The 20,322-nt window shown below is 44.0% G+C and overlaps 1 protein-coding gene across 3 annotated transcripts in view; it reads right to left on the minus strand.

Moving 5' to 3' along the window:
- Nucleotides 1–20,322, minus strand: part of HPF1 (histone PARylation factor 1) — a 281,970-nt gene that overhangs the window by 237,836 nt on the left and 23,812 nt on the right. For all 3 annotated transcript variants that reach the window (XM_069631405.1, XM_069631407.1, XM_069631406.1), the window contains exon 2: nt 5,377–5,539. In XM_069631405.1, the coding sequence (XP_069487506.1) occupies nt 5,377–5,539 (163 nt within the window). The remainder of the gene's footprint in view (nt 1–5,376; nt 5,540–20,322) is intronic.

Genomic DNA, 20,322 nt, shown 5'->3' on the forward strand with positions numbered 1-20,322 from the left:
GAACACTCTAAATTCCTAAATCCCTTTCAGTCTGGCTTCTGCCCTGGTCGAGGCACGGAGAGTGTACTTGTCTCAGTTCTTGACGATCTAACCGGATTGGCAGACCAGTGGTGGATGGGGGTCTTTGGGGCACTGATTCTTTTAGATCCGTCAGTGGCATTTGACACAGTGGACCATCTGGTGCTGCTCAATCGCCTCACCGTGCCGGCATCCTTTTTGACAGACACAATCTCTCCTTTTTCCTCTGAGGTCCCCCCACCCCCAAGGCTCTGCCTTGTCTCCCCTCTTAATACCTACATTCAACCTCTTATTCTGCTTCTCCACTCGTACGGCTTCTGGTGCTACTCCTATGTGGACGACACACATCATGGTCCAGCCTGACTTAGCTCCGACGGACACAGCGTTTCAGCTTAGGGGCTGCCGGCGGCGGTGGGTAGTTGGATGGGCAGTAATTGGCTGAAGCTAAACAGACAATACAGAGGTGTTGGTGGATGGCCCTCTCACTCTAGCTTTTCTCCGCCCCTCCAGGCCTGGCGAGCTTCACTCCTGTCCCTAACCGGTGTCTGAGGTAAAGAACTTGGGTTTTCATGTACCTCAGCCCATGTTGGTTCTATTTGTAGGACTGGTTTCTTCCAAGTGAGGGTCCTTCATAAGGTCCTGCCTTTTCTCCCTGTCGTTGCAGGCTCTCGTGGTGGCTTTTCTCATTTTGAGCCACCTGGATTACTAGAACCCTTTATTCCTTGATCAATATCCCTTTCCCCCCATTGCAGCTGCTTCAGAATGTGGCGGTTTGCATCTCGACTGACACCCCCCCTTTGGCTCCCACATCTCACCAGTTCTTCGTTCACTGCACAGGCTGCCAGTCCAGCAACTAGTCTGGTTCAAATCCCTTTGGATCGCCACCAAGCTTTGTATGGCCATGGGGTGGACTGAGTACTTGCAGGAAATATTTCACCCCCATCTGCCGGCACAGTCTCTCTGCTCCCATGATGCCTGCCTTCTACCCGTGTCTCGTTATCTGGAGAGGGTGGGTAGGTGCTCTTTTCCCATTGCTGTGGCTAAATAATGAAACCCTTCAGCTCATTCTTCGAACTGCAAAAGACCACTGTGCCTTCCAACGTGTTTTAAAAACCTACCTTTCCTATGCTGCCCATTCCCTTGTTGTATTCTCCAGGGCCAAAATGCCTCTGGCATTCTGACATACACACGTTTTGTAAAAATTGATAACATAAAAGTACACCTTAGTCCAAAATTAATCTGGACAGCGAATCTGATCAGAAGCTGTTGCAAAGCGAAAGGATTTCTTTTAGGAATGCCATTTTTCTAAATTATGCCACTGAGATTTTTTTCAACTCTTAAAATAATAAAATAACGTTTTATGGATGAATTGATTTAAATGGTTGGATTGAATATGCACTAAAGAACCATCTTGGCTCTCATTGATCAGGAACGGTTCTGAAGAAAATTGTGACTACTCCGCTCCAGGATCATGTTGAGAATTATTCTTTTGGACACATTCCAATCTGATTTCTGTCCATAGCATACTATTGACAGCACTGCTGACAGCATGGGACGACCTTCTCAATTGGTCAGACAGTGGAGAACTTTCCCTTGTGGTAATGTTGAACCTCTCTGCAGTATTTGACACAGTTTATCGTAACATTTTACTTTCCCAAACGTAAATAAGTTGGGAGTTTCAGACAAGGCCTTGTCATGGTTCAATTCATTTCTATCTTTCAAGACGTCAAGTGCAATGAGTACATCTCAGATTACTTTCAATTGAGTTGTAGGGACCCCCAGGGCTCGGCAATTTCACCTCTTCTCTTTAATTTGTACATTAAGCCGTTGTTTGATATTTTTAGGAAGTTTAACTTTCACTCATATGCGGATACTGAGCGCTTTGTGAAAATTGACAACAAGGATACTTTTCAGAGAACGGACCAGTGCCTGAACAAGGTTACTATTGGATGTCCCACAAATTGCTTACAACTGAATGCCAATAAAACTGAAGTGCCCTTGTTTGGTCCCACACTTAGAGATCCTCTACACTCCCCCCCCCACCCCCTTGCTTTATAGGCACAGGCCTAACCTATCCTCCTAAAATCAAGAACTTGGGCTGTATTTGGCAAGCAAACCTAGGTAATGATCGCCAGGTTGGTACAAAAGTACAGTCAGTCTTCCATTATCTCTGCCTTTTATTTATTGGTCACTTCTTAGGCGCTTCTACAATTAGCAAAACTGTTTCAAAGCGCCCACAGGACAAACACGGCAGGGACAGGGGAAGGTAAATAATGAATTACAGCAAGGATAAATAAAATTGCATTAAGAGTACAAAACAATTATTGAGAATAGAGGGAGGGGAGACGAACATACTATGCCTTTTGAGTGTTCAGAATGTGAAAGTGCAGAGGGGAGGGGTAAGGTGCTTAGAGAAGTGGTCAGGTTAAGTGCTGATAGGAGAGGAACCTAAGTGCAATCATCAATGAATGGGTGAGCCAAGTAAGTGCCATATAGAGAAAGACAGCGGCTGGGATGAGAGATGTGTGGGGGGCGGAGGGGTCCAAGGCCCAGAGGACTCATAGGGCCCTGCACATCAGTCACGCTGCTTTAAGATTAGCGGGGAAGAGGAGAAGTAGGAAGTAAAGAGAAAGGTCTTGAAGCTTTTTCAGAACTTAAGGAGGTCTTGCTCAAGACACAGCGGGAGAGGGAGGCTGTTCCACAGGAGGGTGCCAGCCTATCAAAGTGATCGCCCACCAGCTCTCTGTTTGGCAAAACGTTTAACAAGCAGGGAGTTGGTGCCGGAGGAACGGAGGAGTCTGGAAGGAGAGCGTTTGGTCAGTAGGCATTGAAGATAAAGTGGTCCCCAGCCCCAGATAGCCTTGAGTATGATGCAGAGGGATGATGATGCAGCGGGATTCGAATTTAATCCGTGCTGAGACCGGGAGCCAGTGAAGACTTAGTAGGGCAGGAGAGATGCGGTCCCTGGGCACGAGGCCAAGGATAAATCTCGCTGCCCTATTATGGGTAATCTGGAGAGGTCGCAGGGTGGAAGGAAGGAAGATATAGGAGGCTATTGAAGTTGAGTCTCTGGGGGAAGGCAAGGATGGGTAGAGTCCCTTTGAGAAGGAAAGAGCGGAAAGTGGGACTTCTTGACAATGTCCGGAATATGAGGGATGATGGAAAGGGAGGAGTTGAAGATGACTCCGAGATTCCTAGCTACAGTGCAGGGGATTGTGGGGGGGCATGGAGGAAGGCCAGAGTGCAGAGAAGAAGGTGCAGGGGACCCAAAAGGGATAATCTCAGTTTTGCTGCAATTGAGGCAGAGGTCATTGGCAGTGCCCCAGGCCTGGATAGCAGAGAGGCAGTCAGGGATGAAGGCAGCTGCAAGGGCGTCAGTGGGAAGTTTGAAGAAAGGTTGTGTCATCATCAGCGTAGCACTGGAAGTTGGGGGAGAAGGAGTAAATTACTCATGCCAGTAAAGAAAGGTATATGTTAAAGAGCCAGGGTGAAAGAACAGTGCCCGGGGGACACCACAGGTAGCGGACGGAAGGAGAGGAGAAAGGGCCAAGAATGGTTTTGGAGGAACGGTCAGTTAGGAAGGAGGTATGCCAGTCCAGGGCCCGCTCTGAGATGCCAAGGGTGTCATGGAGTCTTTTTATGAGGATGGAATGATTCACTGTGTCAAATGCAGAAGAGGGATCTAGAAGGATGAGGACAGCAGGGGAAATGGAGTCAAGAGATGCGATCAGTTCTTCACAGGTGTTCATAAGAGCAGTTTCTGTAGACTGCCAACAAGTTCGGAATGGGAGTCGAGTCGGGGGGAGGGCGAGCATCTCAAGCAGTTTCCCCAGGAAGGGGGTGATGGAAACGGGGCGGTAGTGGCTGGGTAGGAAGGGCCTGCAGAGGATTCTTTTTTTTTTTTTTTTTTTTTTTTTTTTTAAAGGTGGGTGTGCCCAAGGGAGTGCTTAAGGGAAGATGGGAAAGAACCAGTAGCAAAGGAATGGTTGCAGAGATCAGTCAGAGCAGAGGCGTGAGAGGCGATATAATCCTTGAAGCTCCTGGAGGAGCAAGGAACAACCTGTTTGGACGAGACCTTCATGGACTTGACAACTCTGGTAACTTCTTCAGGGGAGACAGGAGTGAAGGAGGAAGGTGAATGGTAGAAGGCGGCTGAGGGGGGGATGGGGAGGTTGGGATGGGCGAGTGCATGACAAGGCTGTTCAGTATGTCCTGGGTTTTGGAAGTGAAGTGAGAGGCGAGTGAATTGCAGAGGGCCTGGGAAAGAGTAGGGGCAGAGGATACTGCGGATGGGTTGGCAAGTTCCCTGCAGATTTTGAAGAGTTCAGCCGTGTTGTTGGATGCATTGAACACCTGTGCCTGAATGTGGGCTCTTTTTTTGGCACGGATGGAGTCTGTAGTGGCTCTAGATCAGGCATCTCACCAATCCCTTTATATCGTCAAATGATCATATCACTATAGTGGGCGTACTTGTCAATTCCCACCTGGAATATGGTAATCGTCTTCTTGCAGGATGTCCAGAGAATCATCAGTCCAGACTCCATAGAGCGCAAAACGTTGCAGTTCGTTGTTTAAGTTTCCAAAAGAACATTATCTCAGCCCTACAAAAGGGCCTTACATCGACTACCAGTGGAGGAGATAAATCATGTTAAAGATAATGTGTTTGTTCTTCAGATGTTTGATCAATCATGCACCATCCTAACTGTCTAGCAAATTGAATTGGTGTCTACCAAGTCGATCTGTTCCATCCTCCAACAAGCAGTTGTTGGTTGTCTGTCCCTCTGCCTTGTTCGTCTAAAGGTGACCGAAGGTTCTCAGTCTACAGTCCCAAATTATGCAACTCCTCTGTATCACAGAACTCGCCCGCTTTCGGAAATCTTTCAAAACATGTTCGATTAAATAACCCTGTTGTAGGCCAGCAATATCAAGGTTTCATAGGCTTGCTGGCGAGTCTACCTTTGGAGCCCTCATGTTTGAAGTACCAGAAGCAGCCAAAAGTCAGCTAATTCTGACAGGTTTTAGCGCCATATAAATACCAATCCTGTCCTCTCAACTGCCCACATCTTCTGAACTATACCCAAGTGGTGTAATGTGCTTAGGAATCCTATACACGGTTCAGCACACTGCCATTTTAAAGCAAGCCCTGTCCCAAAAATAAAATCCAGTTTTGTTACATTTGGTGTGCTTCTCCTCCAAATGTACCTCCCCCAACACCCTCCAACTTCAAAAGTAAGTTTAATGCCCAACTAAGTGAAAAACAGCCCACCCATGGAAATTCACGGTTCGATCAACTTTTGAGGCTTGAGGATTCCAAATGAGTTGATAAAGCATACGCAAAATATACTTCCAATAACATACCACAAGGCTTTTTTGGATCTAGTTCTTGGCAGAACATCCAGAAGTGATAGAAGTCATCTGGCATTCCAAGCCTATACAGGCTTTCCACCTCCTGTCTCAGTGTGTCTGGGATATCAGCTTGGTTTGATCGCCTCTTTTTGACATCTTTTGCAGCTTTTTCACACTAAAAATACAAATAAAAAAAGTGTAAAATTCCTTCAATTTGTAAATAACTCTTGAACACGTTATACAATATTGCTACGTTGCTTGCTGGCTGTATTCCAAAGTTAAAGGCAAGTGTTGCTGCTAACTTATTTCTTGCTTACTATATAAGAAAGTGATACTTATACTTGAACGCTTAGGGAATTAAAAACATACATAGAACCACATTAAATGCAGAATTACCTTGGGACAGTTACCAAATGTTTAAGGAGGGCTAGACATCTCGAACTAGACATATTTAGAAACACTACAATCCACTTTAAATTAGTGGAAAATGAAACCAATAGAAAAATATTTGGCGTCTACCAAGTTTCAAACATTATTTTAACCCACTACATCCAAAGAACACCCGTAATGTTATGTACAAGACTTAAATAATAATCTCAGCAAAGATACAAGTACATGGTTACTTTAATCACATGGCCTTTACAAGTTAATTTGCTGTCACTAGCTGACATTAAACAGACTAATAAGCTAGGATAATGCAATTTATCTCACACCTCGACCAGGAACCAGACCATAATGAGACCAACCAGAATGTAAGAGAAACACTATATTCTTTCAGTCCGTAGTTTGGAGAGTTGGAAGGAGTTGAACCCAATACAGACATTATTAAGTGCTTTATTTTAATAATGGAAAAGGCCTAGCTTGCCCTATCACTATAGGGGAATTCCTTACCTAACTAAATTAAACTAAAATAAACTAACGTGCTTGTCAGTCGAAAATCAAAAAGTGGCCTCAGTCCAATCCTAACCATATCCGACTGTACCACTAATACCAACTAAACTGGGCCCAAAAGAAACTTCTTCTGGTGGCCACCCCTTTGTTTTTTTGTCTTGCAGCTTCTCCCAGGGTCTTCTCGTTTCATACAAGTCTGTAATATCTAAATGTCTCTTGTATCACAAAAAGACTCCTTATGGTGATATCCTCTGGTACTGAAATGTCTTTCATGAGCTCCTACAGCTCTTCCCAATTGTTGAGTCGTGTCTTCCTGATCAAATGACCCTTAATATTGTCCTCTTTAATATAGTCTCTGAAACACTTCCTTTCGCTCTGGGCTGTTCCTCCGAATTATCTTTGAATGTTCCCCACCTTTGAGATGGCTTTACCAAGTTCCTTCTTCCTTGGTGTACTTTACTTTGTACTCCTAGCAGGCAATATGCTTCACAACCTTTCTTGCAGGGGTCTCACACTTTAACAATTGTCCATCTTGCACTCACTTCTTGGAGTTTTCCCTCTTCCCCACAACAATGTTTTCCACTTCCTTAATGCTTTCCAACCTTTTTCCTGCTTTAGGCTTTTGAATGTCTCCTCAAATATCTTCTGCTCAGTCACTCTTCCATTAATATTTGGAAGACAATCATATATAGTCTCCTCTTTGCTTAATTATTAGCCCTCCCGGTGGCCGCCTACTCCTCCAGCACACAGCCCCATACCTGCTTCAGCCTCAACTTTGCAGGAGTCTGCTCACGCTCTGGAGGTCAATGGTCATTCTTCGCTTTTCGGCTGCTCCCCTCTCAGCTCCTCTGTGGCTTGCTGTGTTCCCCGAACGACGGCGGGTAGAAGCCTTCCTTGCTTCCAAGCATCCAGGTTTCAGCATAGTTAGGAGGGCTCCAGGTCCCACAACGGCACATCCATGGTCACGCAACCTCTTCAAACGGTTCCTCTGATTCCATCCTAACAGTGGTTATCCTGCTGTCTATGCCATGCCGGTTCTCTGGCATCTCTGAATTGCCTTCCCTGCTTCTTGGAGTACAGCAGGCTACGTGGCTCCACTCCACTCCACTCCACTCCACCTTGGCTTTCTGACATCAGGGGACTTCCCCTGCGTACAGCTGTCTCCACCGCTTGGGCCTCCTCGTCCTGTTTTCAAAGCCATTTCTACTTAGTGATATCTCCTTTATTTGGAGACAAGGCGTTTGTTTCCACATTAGCTACAGCCAAACAGAAGGAGGCCACAGCAGTTTGTCTCCATACATGGGACTGCCTTGCATGCAAAATGTCCTGCATACTGAGTTACCTTTGGTAACAGAAGTCTTTGTCCCCTAAGGGGTAGTCACCTCTGTGAGGTAGCACTTGCTCAGACCCCTAACGGGGAGTGGCTCCCCCTTGGGAAAAAGGGATGAATACTCTTGATTCGTCACAATACACAAACACTTAACCTTGATAATTTCCCACCTGTCTGATAGTGCCAATGTGCTCCTCTTGGTTTAATGGTTTTCCTCTCATCCACCAACCAAACATTAGCTATACACTTCTATGGTGAAACTCTTTCACAATCACTTGTGAAGAGACCAACACAGAGGCATAATTGTAGGGGAGGTACCATTGGTAAGCGATGGACGAGTGGAGCAGCTTGGCTCCTAATACACTCATAAAATAATCGGAGGGACTTCTAGAAAAGGGTACCGAGCAATTTACCATCACATAACGACAGCACAGCATTGCCAGATAAACACAGACTCCAAATGCCTCTCACATCCATCTCCCTTTACATTTCATATGCTATTGAGATGTTCTCTCCTAGCTGGAATTAAGCCGCTTTCCGCTTTGTTAAAATTAAGCATAGCTAAAAAAGCATAAACACGGTAAAACAGGGTTCTAAATTGCTTGGAGCTCTTTAGCTCCTGGATATAGCCTAGAAAAGCGGGGGTTGCCTTGACACAACCAAGCACAACTTTTGGCTCCCCCAGCCAGCATCTGCATTGCGAGCATACTTATGTGACATTAAATGTGTGTGTTTAGGAATGTGTATAAATGAGCATCAAGGCATATCTAAAAGCCATTTAAAGCATAATTGGTCCTATATATCTGACAAAGTTACAGTTGCACATCTTTTAAGGGATTCACATTTGCTGGATGCTATGTAACAGCTTCTGGCTCCACAGAGGTAGCTCGTGCTTAGCGAGTGATGACTAATACCAGGAGCTGCTTTTAGCTCCCGCTAGTGAAATCAGTATTTTGAACCCTGTAAAATGAGAATCCGAAAAGACAAGCAAATTGCATATGCAAGACACACAATGATTTGAAGAAACTTACCAACATTACCAATGTTCACCCCTCTCCAACCTAAATGGTGAATGTTCAACAGGTCTCATCTCATTCGCTCAGCATCGTGAACAAGACCCCATTTAGCACTTCAGGCACGAACCTCTCTACAGAGAAGCCAAAGCCAAAGACCCTTCTCAATACTGTCCAAATATGAAAAACACTGCCATAAATTAGAAAAATCCCTTTCAGCAGAAAGATTAGGACAGACATGGGGTCCGGAGAGCAGTGGAAGCCAGGGAAGGGCATTGGGCACAGCGGTTGGGAGGGAGAATGAGAGGGTCCTAATTAAAAAGAAAGAAAAAAAAGAAGAAAAAAATACAGATTTTCTGTGCATTTCCAACGATTGCTTTTTCCAGTAATTCAGCTAGCTGAATGGCTCAAATACAGGGGAGTTTGAGTATTTACTGAATTTGAAATCTCTATTCTCAGAGACCATTATTCCTAGATCACTGGTTTTAAAGGACAGGTACCCGGCTGCTCTTGATCATCAGCTATGAGAGGCCTTCATCCCAAATGTGTTACATTTATATTTTACATTTGTCACAGAACATAACACTAGCATGTTTCTCCCATTTCCTTAAACTGCACGCTTCATTCGGTATTACCCAAATTGTTAGTTTACAATTGTTCGAATTAACAATTGACCGATTTTAAAGGGTCAAAATTGATATCTATGTTTTGGGGGGGTTGGAGTTGGGTGGGGGGTTGTGGGGAGGTTTCCCCCCACATATATGTTACAATTGACCTTCACAATTCGGTCAATTGTGAAAAGGTCAATTGTAATTCGAACAGTTGTAAAAATTCGTATACAACCCTTCATTCTGCTGTGCCAGAACACTAGAAAGAATATAATAGCATAACAAATACTCATAGGCACATTGTCTCCTTTAAGAGTTGTATTGCCCTTGTATAATGTGTTTAGAGTTGTCCGCGAGACAACAGTTCCTGCAAATAAGTGAGAAACAGGCCTGCAGATGATAAATTGTTCACCAGTGAAATGGTACTCAATGCCTTGAATATTAAAAATCAAAATAAAATATCTTTTGGAATGATTAACGTTGTGTACTGCTATTCTTTACCCCCCCAGAAGGTTTTATAATAACCATGTAAGAGAAAATCTTTAATGCAAGATTATATCAGTTAATTACAATTCCATGCTACTTGTCATATTAAAAGGAACATTTTTTGTTTTGGTCCCAACAGCCAACTAATAAATTGCATTTAAATACTTGCAGGTTTTAAAGGTTTGTATGCTTGACTGGTTTATTTTAGGTTTTTAATACTTATTACTTCGTTCTTATTGTTAAGAACCAACACCACTTTTTTAAAAAAAATGTTAAAGTACACTTACCATGTTGTAGCACTGTGGTGAAAGCAAAGATTTTAAAAAGGAGAAGTTGAGTTGACCCTGATGTTTCACTAGTCTCTGTGCAAAGGCTTCAGCCGATGTTTTATTTGCTCTCTTAATTTTCCAATTATGTTCTTTACCAATAGTTTCAAGTTTTCCATTAGAAAATGCTCCTGCTGCATCAAGTAATGACAGACTGTCATTTTTCACTTCCTTTATATCACTGGTAGGTTGAAGGTTTGTAGTAGTTCTAATAAGGTTTGACAATACTAGTGACTTTAGGAAAGTATTGACCATTTCCCCTTTTTATTTTCCTCTCTAAAATAATGTTTGCTTTTCTTTTTAGTTTTAATATTTATGGTTCGTTTCTTTGTGGGATTTTTTTACTTTTTTCAGGTTTGTTTTCAAGCCTATCTTTTCCAGCTGAAATTAAATAAAGCACAGACATTTTAGTTGTATACAGATGTTTATTATACTTTGTAATAAAAGCTGTTTTTACTTACAGGTTTCGTGGTGATGCACTTCATGGGGTTTCTTCCACCCCACCCCCTTTTGCTTTATAAGCCTCATTGAAAGTTGTATTTATCATTTTCACAAAAATTGAATGTTTTAGCGATTGAAACAATTACGTTATAGTAAAACATGTGCATGTTAAAAAGCATGTGTATTGTGACATTTGCATTATAACTATGTATAGATATTGTACAGTACTCTATACAACATTTACAATAATACATGTGGACCTTGTTTTAAAAAGTAATCCCTGCGCTGTATTCACCTTTTCACTAGGCATTGTAAAATGTAATGAGTTTTTTTGTAGTGTAAAGAGCACAAATTAATAAATTGTATTTTAAAATTGTAACAAGCTAAATCAACTTAGAAATAAAGTCTGCATTTAAATCCTACATTTAGAAATGTGCAATTAATATTTTTACCTTACCTACTTGTCATATGATTTTTTTGGCTGCAGAGTAGCAATTCACAATGCTAGCATAATATATGCTGCTCTATATGACCTGGTTGGGCGATGAGCATTTTGTAATTTTTCTGTACTATAGTAACTTGTATACATTGTGTTTGAATGTACATGTTGCAACTGCATTTGTTATGGTTTAAAAAGACGGGGTTCAATATGCACTTGATTTTGAAAAACTTTATAACATACACCTTTTAAATGTTTAAATAGTATACTGCTAGTGTATGAATGTAGGTTAACTTCTGTGTACATAAGTAATTGTGCATATTTTACTTATGCAGGTATACAGGTAGAGGCATACCGTGTTTGTACATATTTGTAGTTACGTGTACATACATAGTCTATTTGTAAAAAACAAATTAGAAGCATAATGCAAGCATTCGCTTCATTAATTTGCATGCGTTACTGTGCTCACAGTAAGAAATGTACCTAATTTAAAGTAAAATTATTTTACAGAAAGTAAGCTACACTTAAATACGTAGTACATTCACTTGCAAACAAAGTGTAAAAATGATACATCTACCAACCAGCCTCCTTTCCAAAACCGAAGGTTTGCTGTTCCATTTCGTTTATATATGCTTTTAAGATATAAAATACCCTCATTTGTGAAGATAAGTGGTATGCTGCCATCAATACGTTCATAATATTTTGTCCACTTTTAAAAAGGTGCACTTTTGTCTGCATCATTCAATAATCTCAATGAAAGTTAAATGTTATCATGGACGTGGTTTTGCGCATTGCTGGCATGTGTGGGTGTTGAACAAGAAGTGTGGCAGAGTATTTCTGTATGGGGATTGGTTGGCATTTTGCGCCGAAGGGTTCCCCACCCCCCATTTTAAACCATGTAAGCGCTGCAGCAAAGTACATGGGTGTTAATTCAGCAGCATGGGCTATGTTACGCAGACTTAGTTATCCCTCACTTGCACGTGAGTAATTGAAATGGAATAGTTTTTGGTTTTACATGGGCCAGGTTCTTGTATAGTTTCACTTGACTATGTAAAACAACAAAACATAATTGTTTTACTTGTAGCAGTGTTGTTATACAGTAAATATATGGAGCCCACAGCATATTTTTTTTTACATTAAAGTATAAAGACATCAGAGTGGGCATGTTGTTTACTGGTGAATAAGTAGGTGTCAGTAAATGTAAGTGGGCAAATTACCGGTGTATGGGCCCGTTTTATTTTTATGCGCTTGTGTTTTGTAACAAATAACATGCTGGTTCGTTTTGCAATTATGGTAACTGAATAACGACATAAACATAACAGGAAATTGGATACAAAGTTTAAAAACCATATTGAGTGTTGTGGACAGTACATTTGTAAAGGTTACCATTGCAGTAGATTCAAAATGGAACAAGAAGTTTTAGAAAGTGTATATAAAAAGGTGCCTAGTTTGCATTGTACTATGTACTAGTTGATATGTTCAATATGTGTGAAGACGTGTTTAGCCTAATGAACAACGTTAATATGTGTTGTGTAATTAGTCATGTTTATTTTTTTTAAATGCAGCCACAGAACGCGATTCTTGGATCCTTTGGTGTGAAAATGATGAGACAAGTGCCTACAATGGTGTCATTAGAATGTGTAGTTGAGTGGCATGGACATCATGGTGCCAAATGGGACATTATTTAATATGTACTTCATCAAAGTGGCGAAATACCAGATCAAATTTTGTTACATGGTGGCATCAAGGATCTTGGCTACAGGAAAGTGAGCAGTGTAAACATATAAAAAGTCAGGGTACGAAATTAAGGGGAGCAAGGAGCCATTTAGCTCCTGCTAGTAGCCTAGAGGAGCCTCGTTAGCTTCACAACAGCTACATTTGGCTCCAAAGACCGACTTATGATGAACACACACACCTATGTGAATTTAACTCTGTGTGTTGGGACAATCTATGAATAAACATGAGGATACCTCTTTACAACACTGAAAGATCATAAATAATATGTTTGCATTTTATGTGGAAGTTAGTTTTGCGCAGTGCTATGTACTAGCTCCTGGTCACTGGTCAATGCAGGATGCCCAGAAGTTGCTTTTTGCTCCTACTTATCCAATTTTAATTTCGAACCCCTGAGAAAGTGTTTTATTCTGTTTCTAGGAAGCAAAATTGCCTTTCCCCAGGCCACATTAATGGTTGAAGTGCATCAGGTGACCCCCAACCTAGCCACCTTCTTGTGCGCACAGGATCCAGCCCTTTCCGCACATCCGTGCTTCCCAAGGACACATTGCCGCCAACTTAATGCAAGTATCCTTGGATACTTTCATCGCAGGGCCTTGGGCCTAGATTTTCACACTCTCCTGCTCTTCCTGCCTGCCTCCATGACCCAGGACCCACCTCCTCTCCCCCGGCCTGTCCTTCCCAATACCGGATTGGTGGTTGAAGTGCATCAGGTGACCCCAGAAGCTGGGTTTTTTAGAAGGGCATACCAGGGCAGGCTTGCCCAGACAGCCGGCTAATAGTTCAGGCAAAGGGCACCTTCGATCCCTGCTTGCTCCAGCCCTAAAAGGTACAGCCATTGCCATCTGCAGCAACACACTTCGTCATGGTTGTACTGGCGCATTTAGATCTTGTTAGTATTGCGTTCACCACATTGCATTTTTCTCCCACTGTGCTCCCTGGGCTGGGCCTGTTCACATTTTGAACTTTGATAATCTGCTCCTCCACATGCTGTGGATTTGTCCCTCGTATTTTACTCCTACAGGACTTCAGGGTGGGGTATGCATTCTGTTGATTTGGGCCACATTGCATTTTACATCACTGCCTCCTGGTTGGGTAACCATTTTTTTTAATCTTGCTGCAGATTTGCTGCAGATTTGGGACACCTGGCATTTTCAGAGTGGGACACGCATTTTAAATCTTACTGTTGATCTGGCCCTCATTGCAATTTCCTCTTACAGGACTTCAGGGTGGGGTATGCATGCTGAATCTTACTGTTTATTTGGGACACATTGCTTTTTTCTTCACTGCCGCCGGGTTGAGTATGCATTTTGAATCTGGTGCAACATTCGCTACTCTACTTCAAAACACACATCACCACTTCCAACAGAATGCTGCCAAGTCCCACACAATTCGGTCCAGCTGTATACAATAAGTCTCCTCGACTCTCTTCATAGTCTATCACAGCACCCACCACTCTTCAGGGACCTACCCACTCCCTACCTGCATTCATGTTGGTTAAAAATGCACATGCATTTGAAATCCTCCTTCCCACCTCTGGTCCTCCGAAGGCTGTTCATTCCACAGCGCTTTGAGGACATACCAAAGGCCGTAGGCGCTATTCGAAATAACATGGGCTGCATTGCATATTTCACTACAACATGAAAAGTAACAGCATTTTTAGGTCTGATGGAGTACATTTAAACACTGCAGACAATAGTCTATTTCATGCATTGGGCATATGTAATGTTTATCTAATATAAACTATTTAAAATAAATCGACTTCAAATGTTTATTTTATGAGTGAGCATACCTTATATATTCTAGTGGGCATTTTAAAATCAGTATACGGTTGGTATTGCTGCATAGTATGCGGTCGGTATCTTCCATACTTGTGTACATGCAACAGTGCATTAAGTAAGGTCTTGAATATGTGGCCAAACCATGCAGTTGGTATGGTCGTGTATGCAGTAAATGAGTGAACACTGCATTTTTTGCAGTGGCGAGTGAGTGGCAGTCCGTGCAGAGCATTCCTTGCATGGCTGTCAGGCAGTCTGTTTGCTGTTTTCATTGGTCTGGAGGAGGAGGAGGAGTTCACTTTCAAAACCCCCAGCTACTGCGGCGCAGCAAGAGAGTGGCAGTCCGTGAAGTCAGTGTGGCCTGGGACACCAGGGTCTCTTTATTTTATGTGCAAGTCGCCTCCATCTTGGAGCAGAGTGGATGAGACTACTACATCTCTTTATTGCTTTCTTTGGAGCACTGGACACTGAATAATATTAGCAATTTCAAACGAGCTTGCGGCTAAAGTAGAAAGAGTGCGACTCCCCCCTTATGTACGGTTTGAGAGTCAAAAACTGACGATGCCACCAAACGAGAAGAGCATGCACTAGTCAGATGAGGAGATTTTGGCGGTGGCTAATATCCCGATGCCTCCCTCCGGGAGGGTGCTTGCACGTCACCATTGGGTATTTCCCAGCCATCACAAACTGACGGAGCGAGTCCTGGTATAGGTCCAAGACATGCCTTGGTGGTTGAGGACGAGCGAGAAATTAGGAATTCATACGCTAATTCCCAAGGCTTGATTAATGTGGTTTTTTTTTTTTAAACCAAAGGCATTCATAAAAACCTCTTTACATCCCAAACCAAGAACTTCTGCATCAACGCCAAAACTCCTACTCTCATCTAGAGTTACATTCAAAGCACCATCTATTTCAATTGGAATTAACGTGACATCCAGTTATCTGGACCCACCACCTGATTTGGGTCGGAGGTACGCACCAGACTTTGATTTCACTCTCTCCTCAATCACTTCCCCAACACTACATGTGGTCTGCGACAAGTCCGATGTACTCTTAGTGTATGCAGTAAATGAGTGAACACCGCATTTATTTAACACATGCCCCCGTGGACAGACTCTTTAGTGGAAATTAACCAGATTCTTTGTGTACTGGTCTCTCTTTATTAGAGCTTGGAAGGTCTCTTTATTAGAGCTTGAAACTAAATCCAGTGCAGTACTTTTGGAATCGCTTCTCTTCAAATTTGAGACCATAAAACTGAAGGCCACAGCTAAGGAGTTTGTTCTCTCGTGGCTTGGCTGACACAAACAAACATCTTAAAAGGTCCAAAGAGTCTAGTCGAAAAGCAGAATCCGAGTGTGATAAATGGACCAAACATTAGAGGAACTGAATTGATCTCCAAGGGGAGGTTGGGAGGTCGATAAACCAGAAGCTGATTCAGTCACATATTGAAGCCAAATGAATGCACAGTATCATTATGTGATCCTGGAACCATTATTACTAATAAGAATACAAAATCATGAGACAGTAAAAGGGAACTTGTTGCCCATAGAGGCGCAATTGCTGGTCAGCTTCCAGAAGGAAACAGACCTCACTCCAAGAAAAAGTGACTCCAAGTCATTGCTCTGCCACCAGATACCCCTTGGGCCCTAGAACTAAAACTAAGGACATGCCTAAACTCTCTGGGATGAACGTATGGAATATGAGAGGATTTTTAAAGATGAAAACTAAAAAGCGATCAGCTGTAAATCTGAACTCTGAGGGTTCTCGATTTTTCTTGCGGTCATTGGTACCCCAGCTGAATGTGGGCAAGCAACTTGAGCCGCTGCAATCAAGTGTCCAATTAGATCCGGTTCCACCGCCTGATGTAAATGCTTCTGCTCCCCTGGTTTCTAGTGAATTTCCATCCAGAGTGGGAGAATCAATCCAAGTTGCCACTCCGCAGCGAGCTTGGTCAGCCAAGCCTGCAACTCCCCAGGGCACAAGGCCCAACCAGTTTGGAAAGTTGGTGGTGTCTAGGGAGACCCCTGGAGGGCGTTTATTGGCACCAGAAGTATGCAACAACCTGCGCATGTGAATGAAAAGTGGGAGGAGCAATTGGGGATGGGCTAAACAAGGTCCTACTGGTGTGAGGCTACCTAGCCACCACAGACCTATTGACTGAAAAGGACTAGACCATTGTCTGATGTGAATAAGGGCACAGGTCTTTTATTTGAAAGTGTTATCCTGGAAAAGGGAATAGTTTCTTACGGTTTATAGTCATAATGTCGAAAAAAAAAATGTCGAAAACAATAATGTCGACATCCTATACTTATAATGTAAAAAGTCATTTTTTCAAAAAAAAATGTCGACAAACAAATGTCACTTAGAACTAGCAACACCTCACCCAACACCCCCCTGCCGCCCCCCCACACCCACCCCAACCACCCTCTCACACTCAACACATCTTAGTCATATATATATTTATTTATTCATACAATAAATACAAAATTTCGAAAAAATGTCGACATTATTGTTTGTCGACATTGTTTTTCGACATTTATTTGTCGACATTTTGACTGTCGACATTATGACTGCACACCGTTTCTTACCTGTAACTCCATTTCTCCAGCATTGGTATCTTTCATGGATTCACATGCTTAGAATATTCCCCGTCAACAGACTGGGAACCCTCGGTACGCTTATAAAGCCGTTTCCCATAGGAAAACTTCCGACACTTGTGTCCCATCTACGTCGTCTTTTTGGGGCCGCCCACGCATACCCCACTAGGACGTAGCGGTATAAATGCTGTGCCCCCGCAGCTCCCTTCAGATTTCGACCCCTCCAAAGCAGAATGGGGTGAAAACCTGGTTATACAAGACGATTGCATTCCGGGGAGGCCGGCGGGCGCATGTGAATCCATGAAAGATACCAATGCTGGAGAAATGGAGTTACAGGTAAGAAACTATTCCCTTCTCCAGCATTGGATCTTTCATGGATTCACATGCTTAGAATAGACACACAGCAGTGATCCTGAAAAAGAGGAGGTGTGAATGCAATCCGGCACCCTCCTAAGCATGTGTATAGCGAACCACGCTTACGTAAAATGGCAATTTAAAATACGCACCAGTACACACATATACACACACACACATACATCAAAATAAGTACAGACCCTTCTTGAAAAGGACTTACCTTATTGAAACAGATGGCGTAAGACTGCTCTTCCCATTTGTATCTTGTCTGCATGCTGCCGTTCGAGGCAGTAATGGCGGGTAAACGTGTGAGGCACTCACCATGCCACCGCCTGGCAAATGTCTGTCAGCGGGATTCCTGCCCACAATGCCGTCGACGACGAAGTTGCCCTTGTGGAATGAACTCTCGGACGCCCTTGTAGCGGTTTTCCCCGCTTTGGAATGACAGAAGGCAATCGTCGACGAGACCCATCGGGCCAGTCCCTGCTTTGAAATTGCGTTTCCTTTCGCCGAAGGACCATATGCAACGAAGAGTTGTTGCGTAGATCTAAGTTGCTGAGTCCGATGAAAGTAAAATTTTAGAGCTCTCTTTACGTCCAAGGTATGAAGGACATTTTCCGCAGCCGATGAGGGGGGTCGCGAAAAAAGGTGGGCAGGACAATGGATGAGTGTTTATGATAAGCCGTAGGAACTTTCGGAATGAAACGAGGATTAGTTGACAGAACCACTTTGTCCATAAAAAAAACCTTAGGTAAGGCGGGTCTACGACCAACGCTTGCAACTCCGAGATCCGTCTAGCTGATGTTATAGCTATTAGAAAAGCCACTTTCCATGACAAGAACTTCATCGATGATGTAGCCATTGAGTCAAAGGGTGCTTTCATTAACCCTGCTAGCACCACATTAAGGCTCCACGTTGGTGGAAAACGTTTAGCCGGAGGGAACGTCGGAACAAACCCCTCATGAAGTGGTTCACCAACCTGTCACTAAATAAGGGAGATGACTTTCTCCTCCTCGTGAACCTAGAGATGGCCGCCAGGTGTACCTTTATTGATGAAAGATAATCCGCTCTTCGCCAGGTGTAGCAGATACGGCAGAAGCTGGAGTTACCCTTAGAGGTTGCACTCCCGTCTGTCCTTGACACCACGTACAGAACCTTTTCCACTTACACTCGTACGACTTGTTGGTGGAAGGGACCCGCGCTGCTTGCAGGATTCTCCGACAATCCGACAAAATGCTCAAGGCACCAAATTCCGAAAAGTCGGGAGCCCAGCTGTGAGATTGAGACTGTCTGGATTGTGATGCCACACTGTTTTTTCGTCCCGGGACAGGAGATTGGGAACGTTATTGGTTGATCCACTGACAGGTGAAGCAGGTCGGAAAACTACAGCTGCCTCGGCCAACACGGTGCCACTGGGATGACCCGGCACCTGTACCTGCGTATCTACTGCAGAGTTCTCCGTATAAGAGGGAACGGAGGGAAGGCATAGAGGAACTTGTCCGTCCACGGGAAGGAGAATGCTTCCCACAGAGAACCTTCCTGTGGCCACCTGCTGGCATACATTTCACACTTCTTGTTCCTCTTCGTAGCGAAGAGATCCAGCGGAGGCCGTCCCCATTTCTCGAAGACCTTCGACAACTGAACGCTGTCTATCTCCTATTCGTGGATTTGGTCCATTTTTCTGCTGAGTGAGCCTGCTTGCTCGTTCCTTACTCCCGGAAGACGATGAGCTACGATGAATATATCGTGTTTCAGAGCCCAATGCCACACCTTCTGAGCCTCGGTGGAAAGGGTTCTGGATCGCTTGCCCCCTTGCTTCCTCAAGTAAAACATTGCTGTTGTGTTGTCCGTCAATATTCTCACTATGGACCCTCCGATGTGCAGCAGGAAAGACTTCAGGGCCCAGCGCACTGCTCTCAGTTCCAGAACGTTGAAGTGCAGGAGAGATTCCCTCAGAGACCAACGACCTTCCGTTTGTAGAGTGCCCATGTGTGCTCCCCAGCCTGTCAGGGACGCGTCCGTCACTATGGTTAGCCGAAACTCTGGCTCATGTAGGGCTACCCCTCTGGATAGATTCTGAAAGCTCTGCCACCACTGAAGAGCTAGTAGGAGCTTGTCGTCGACTGTCGGTTTGTCCGACCAGAGCCCTTGGGCCTGCGTCCACCAGTCCGCCAGTAACTCTTGAACCGGCCTCATGAACAGGCAGCAGTTGCCCACCAGAGGAATGCAGGACGCCATAGCGCCCAGAAGCAACACATTTTCTCACTGATAGTCTGGTATTGATTTTCAGCTGACCTGCCAAATCGATTGAGTTCGGTGATTCTGTCGAGGGATGGCTTCACTAACCCTGGCTGGCTCTCGAATTGTGCGCCCAGGAACATCAAGCTTCGACGGCGTTAACGAGGATTTCTCGAAGTTTACCGCAAACCCCAGCTGTTGTAAGAGGTGCATGGTGGCCTGCAAACTTGTGTGAGTCGACATAGGGGAGGACTCCCTCACCAACCAGTCGTCGAGATACGGGTATACATGATGGCCTTGCCTTCTCAGCCAGGCCGCCACCGGGGCCAAACATTTTGTGAACGTTCTGGGAGAGGATTTCAGCCCAAAAGGAAGTACTGTGAACTGGTAGTGAGTCCGTCCTACCACAAACCTTAGGAACTTTTTGTGTCGCCGACACATTGGTATGTGGAAGTACGCGTCCTGCAGGTCCAGAGACGCCAGAAAGTCCCCTTCCTGAACTGACCGGATCACTTCCTGGAGAGTGAGCATCTTGAATTTTAGGCTTTTCAACGTCTTGTTTAGATTGCGCAGGTCTAGAATGGGACACGCCACTTTCAGTTTGGTTTTTTCAGCACAAAGTATCGAGAATAACCCCCTTGACCCCTCTGCCACGACGGAACCAATTCTATAGCACCTTTTTGTAGCATAAGTGCTACTTCCTTCTGCAACACGCTCAGATGG

This window comes from Ambystoma mexicanum, chromosome 6q (assembly GCF_040938575.1).
Source record: "Ambystoma mexicanum isolate Mex_15411 chromosome 6q, UKY_AmexF1_1, whole genome shotgun sequence".
Taxonomy (NCBI): Eukaryota; Metazoa; Chordata; class Amphibia; order Caudata; family Ambystomatidae; genus Ambystoma; species Ambystoma mexicanum.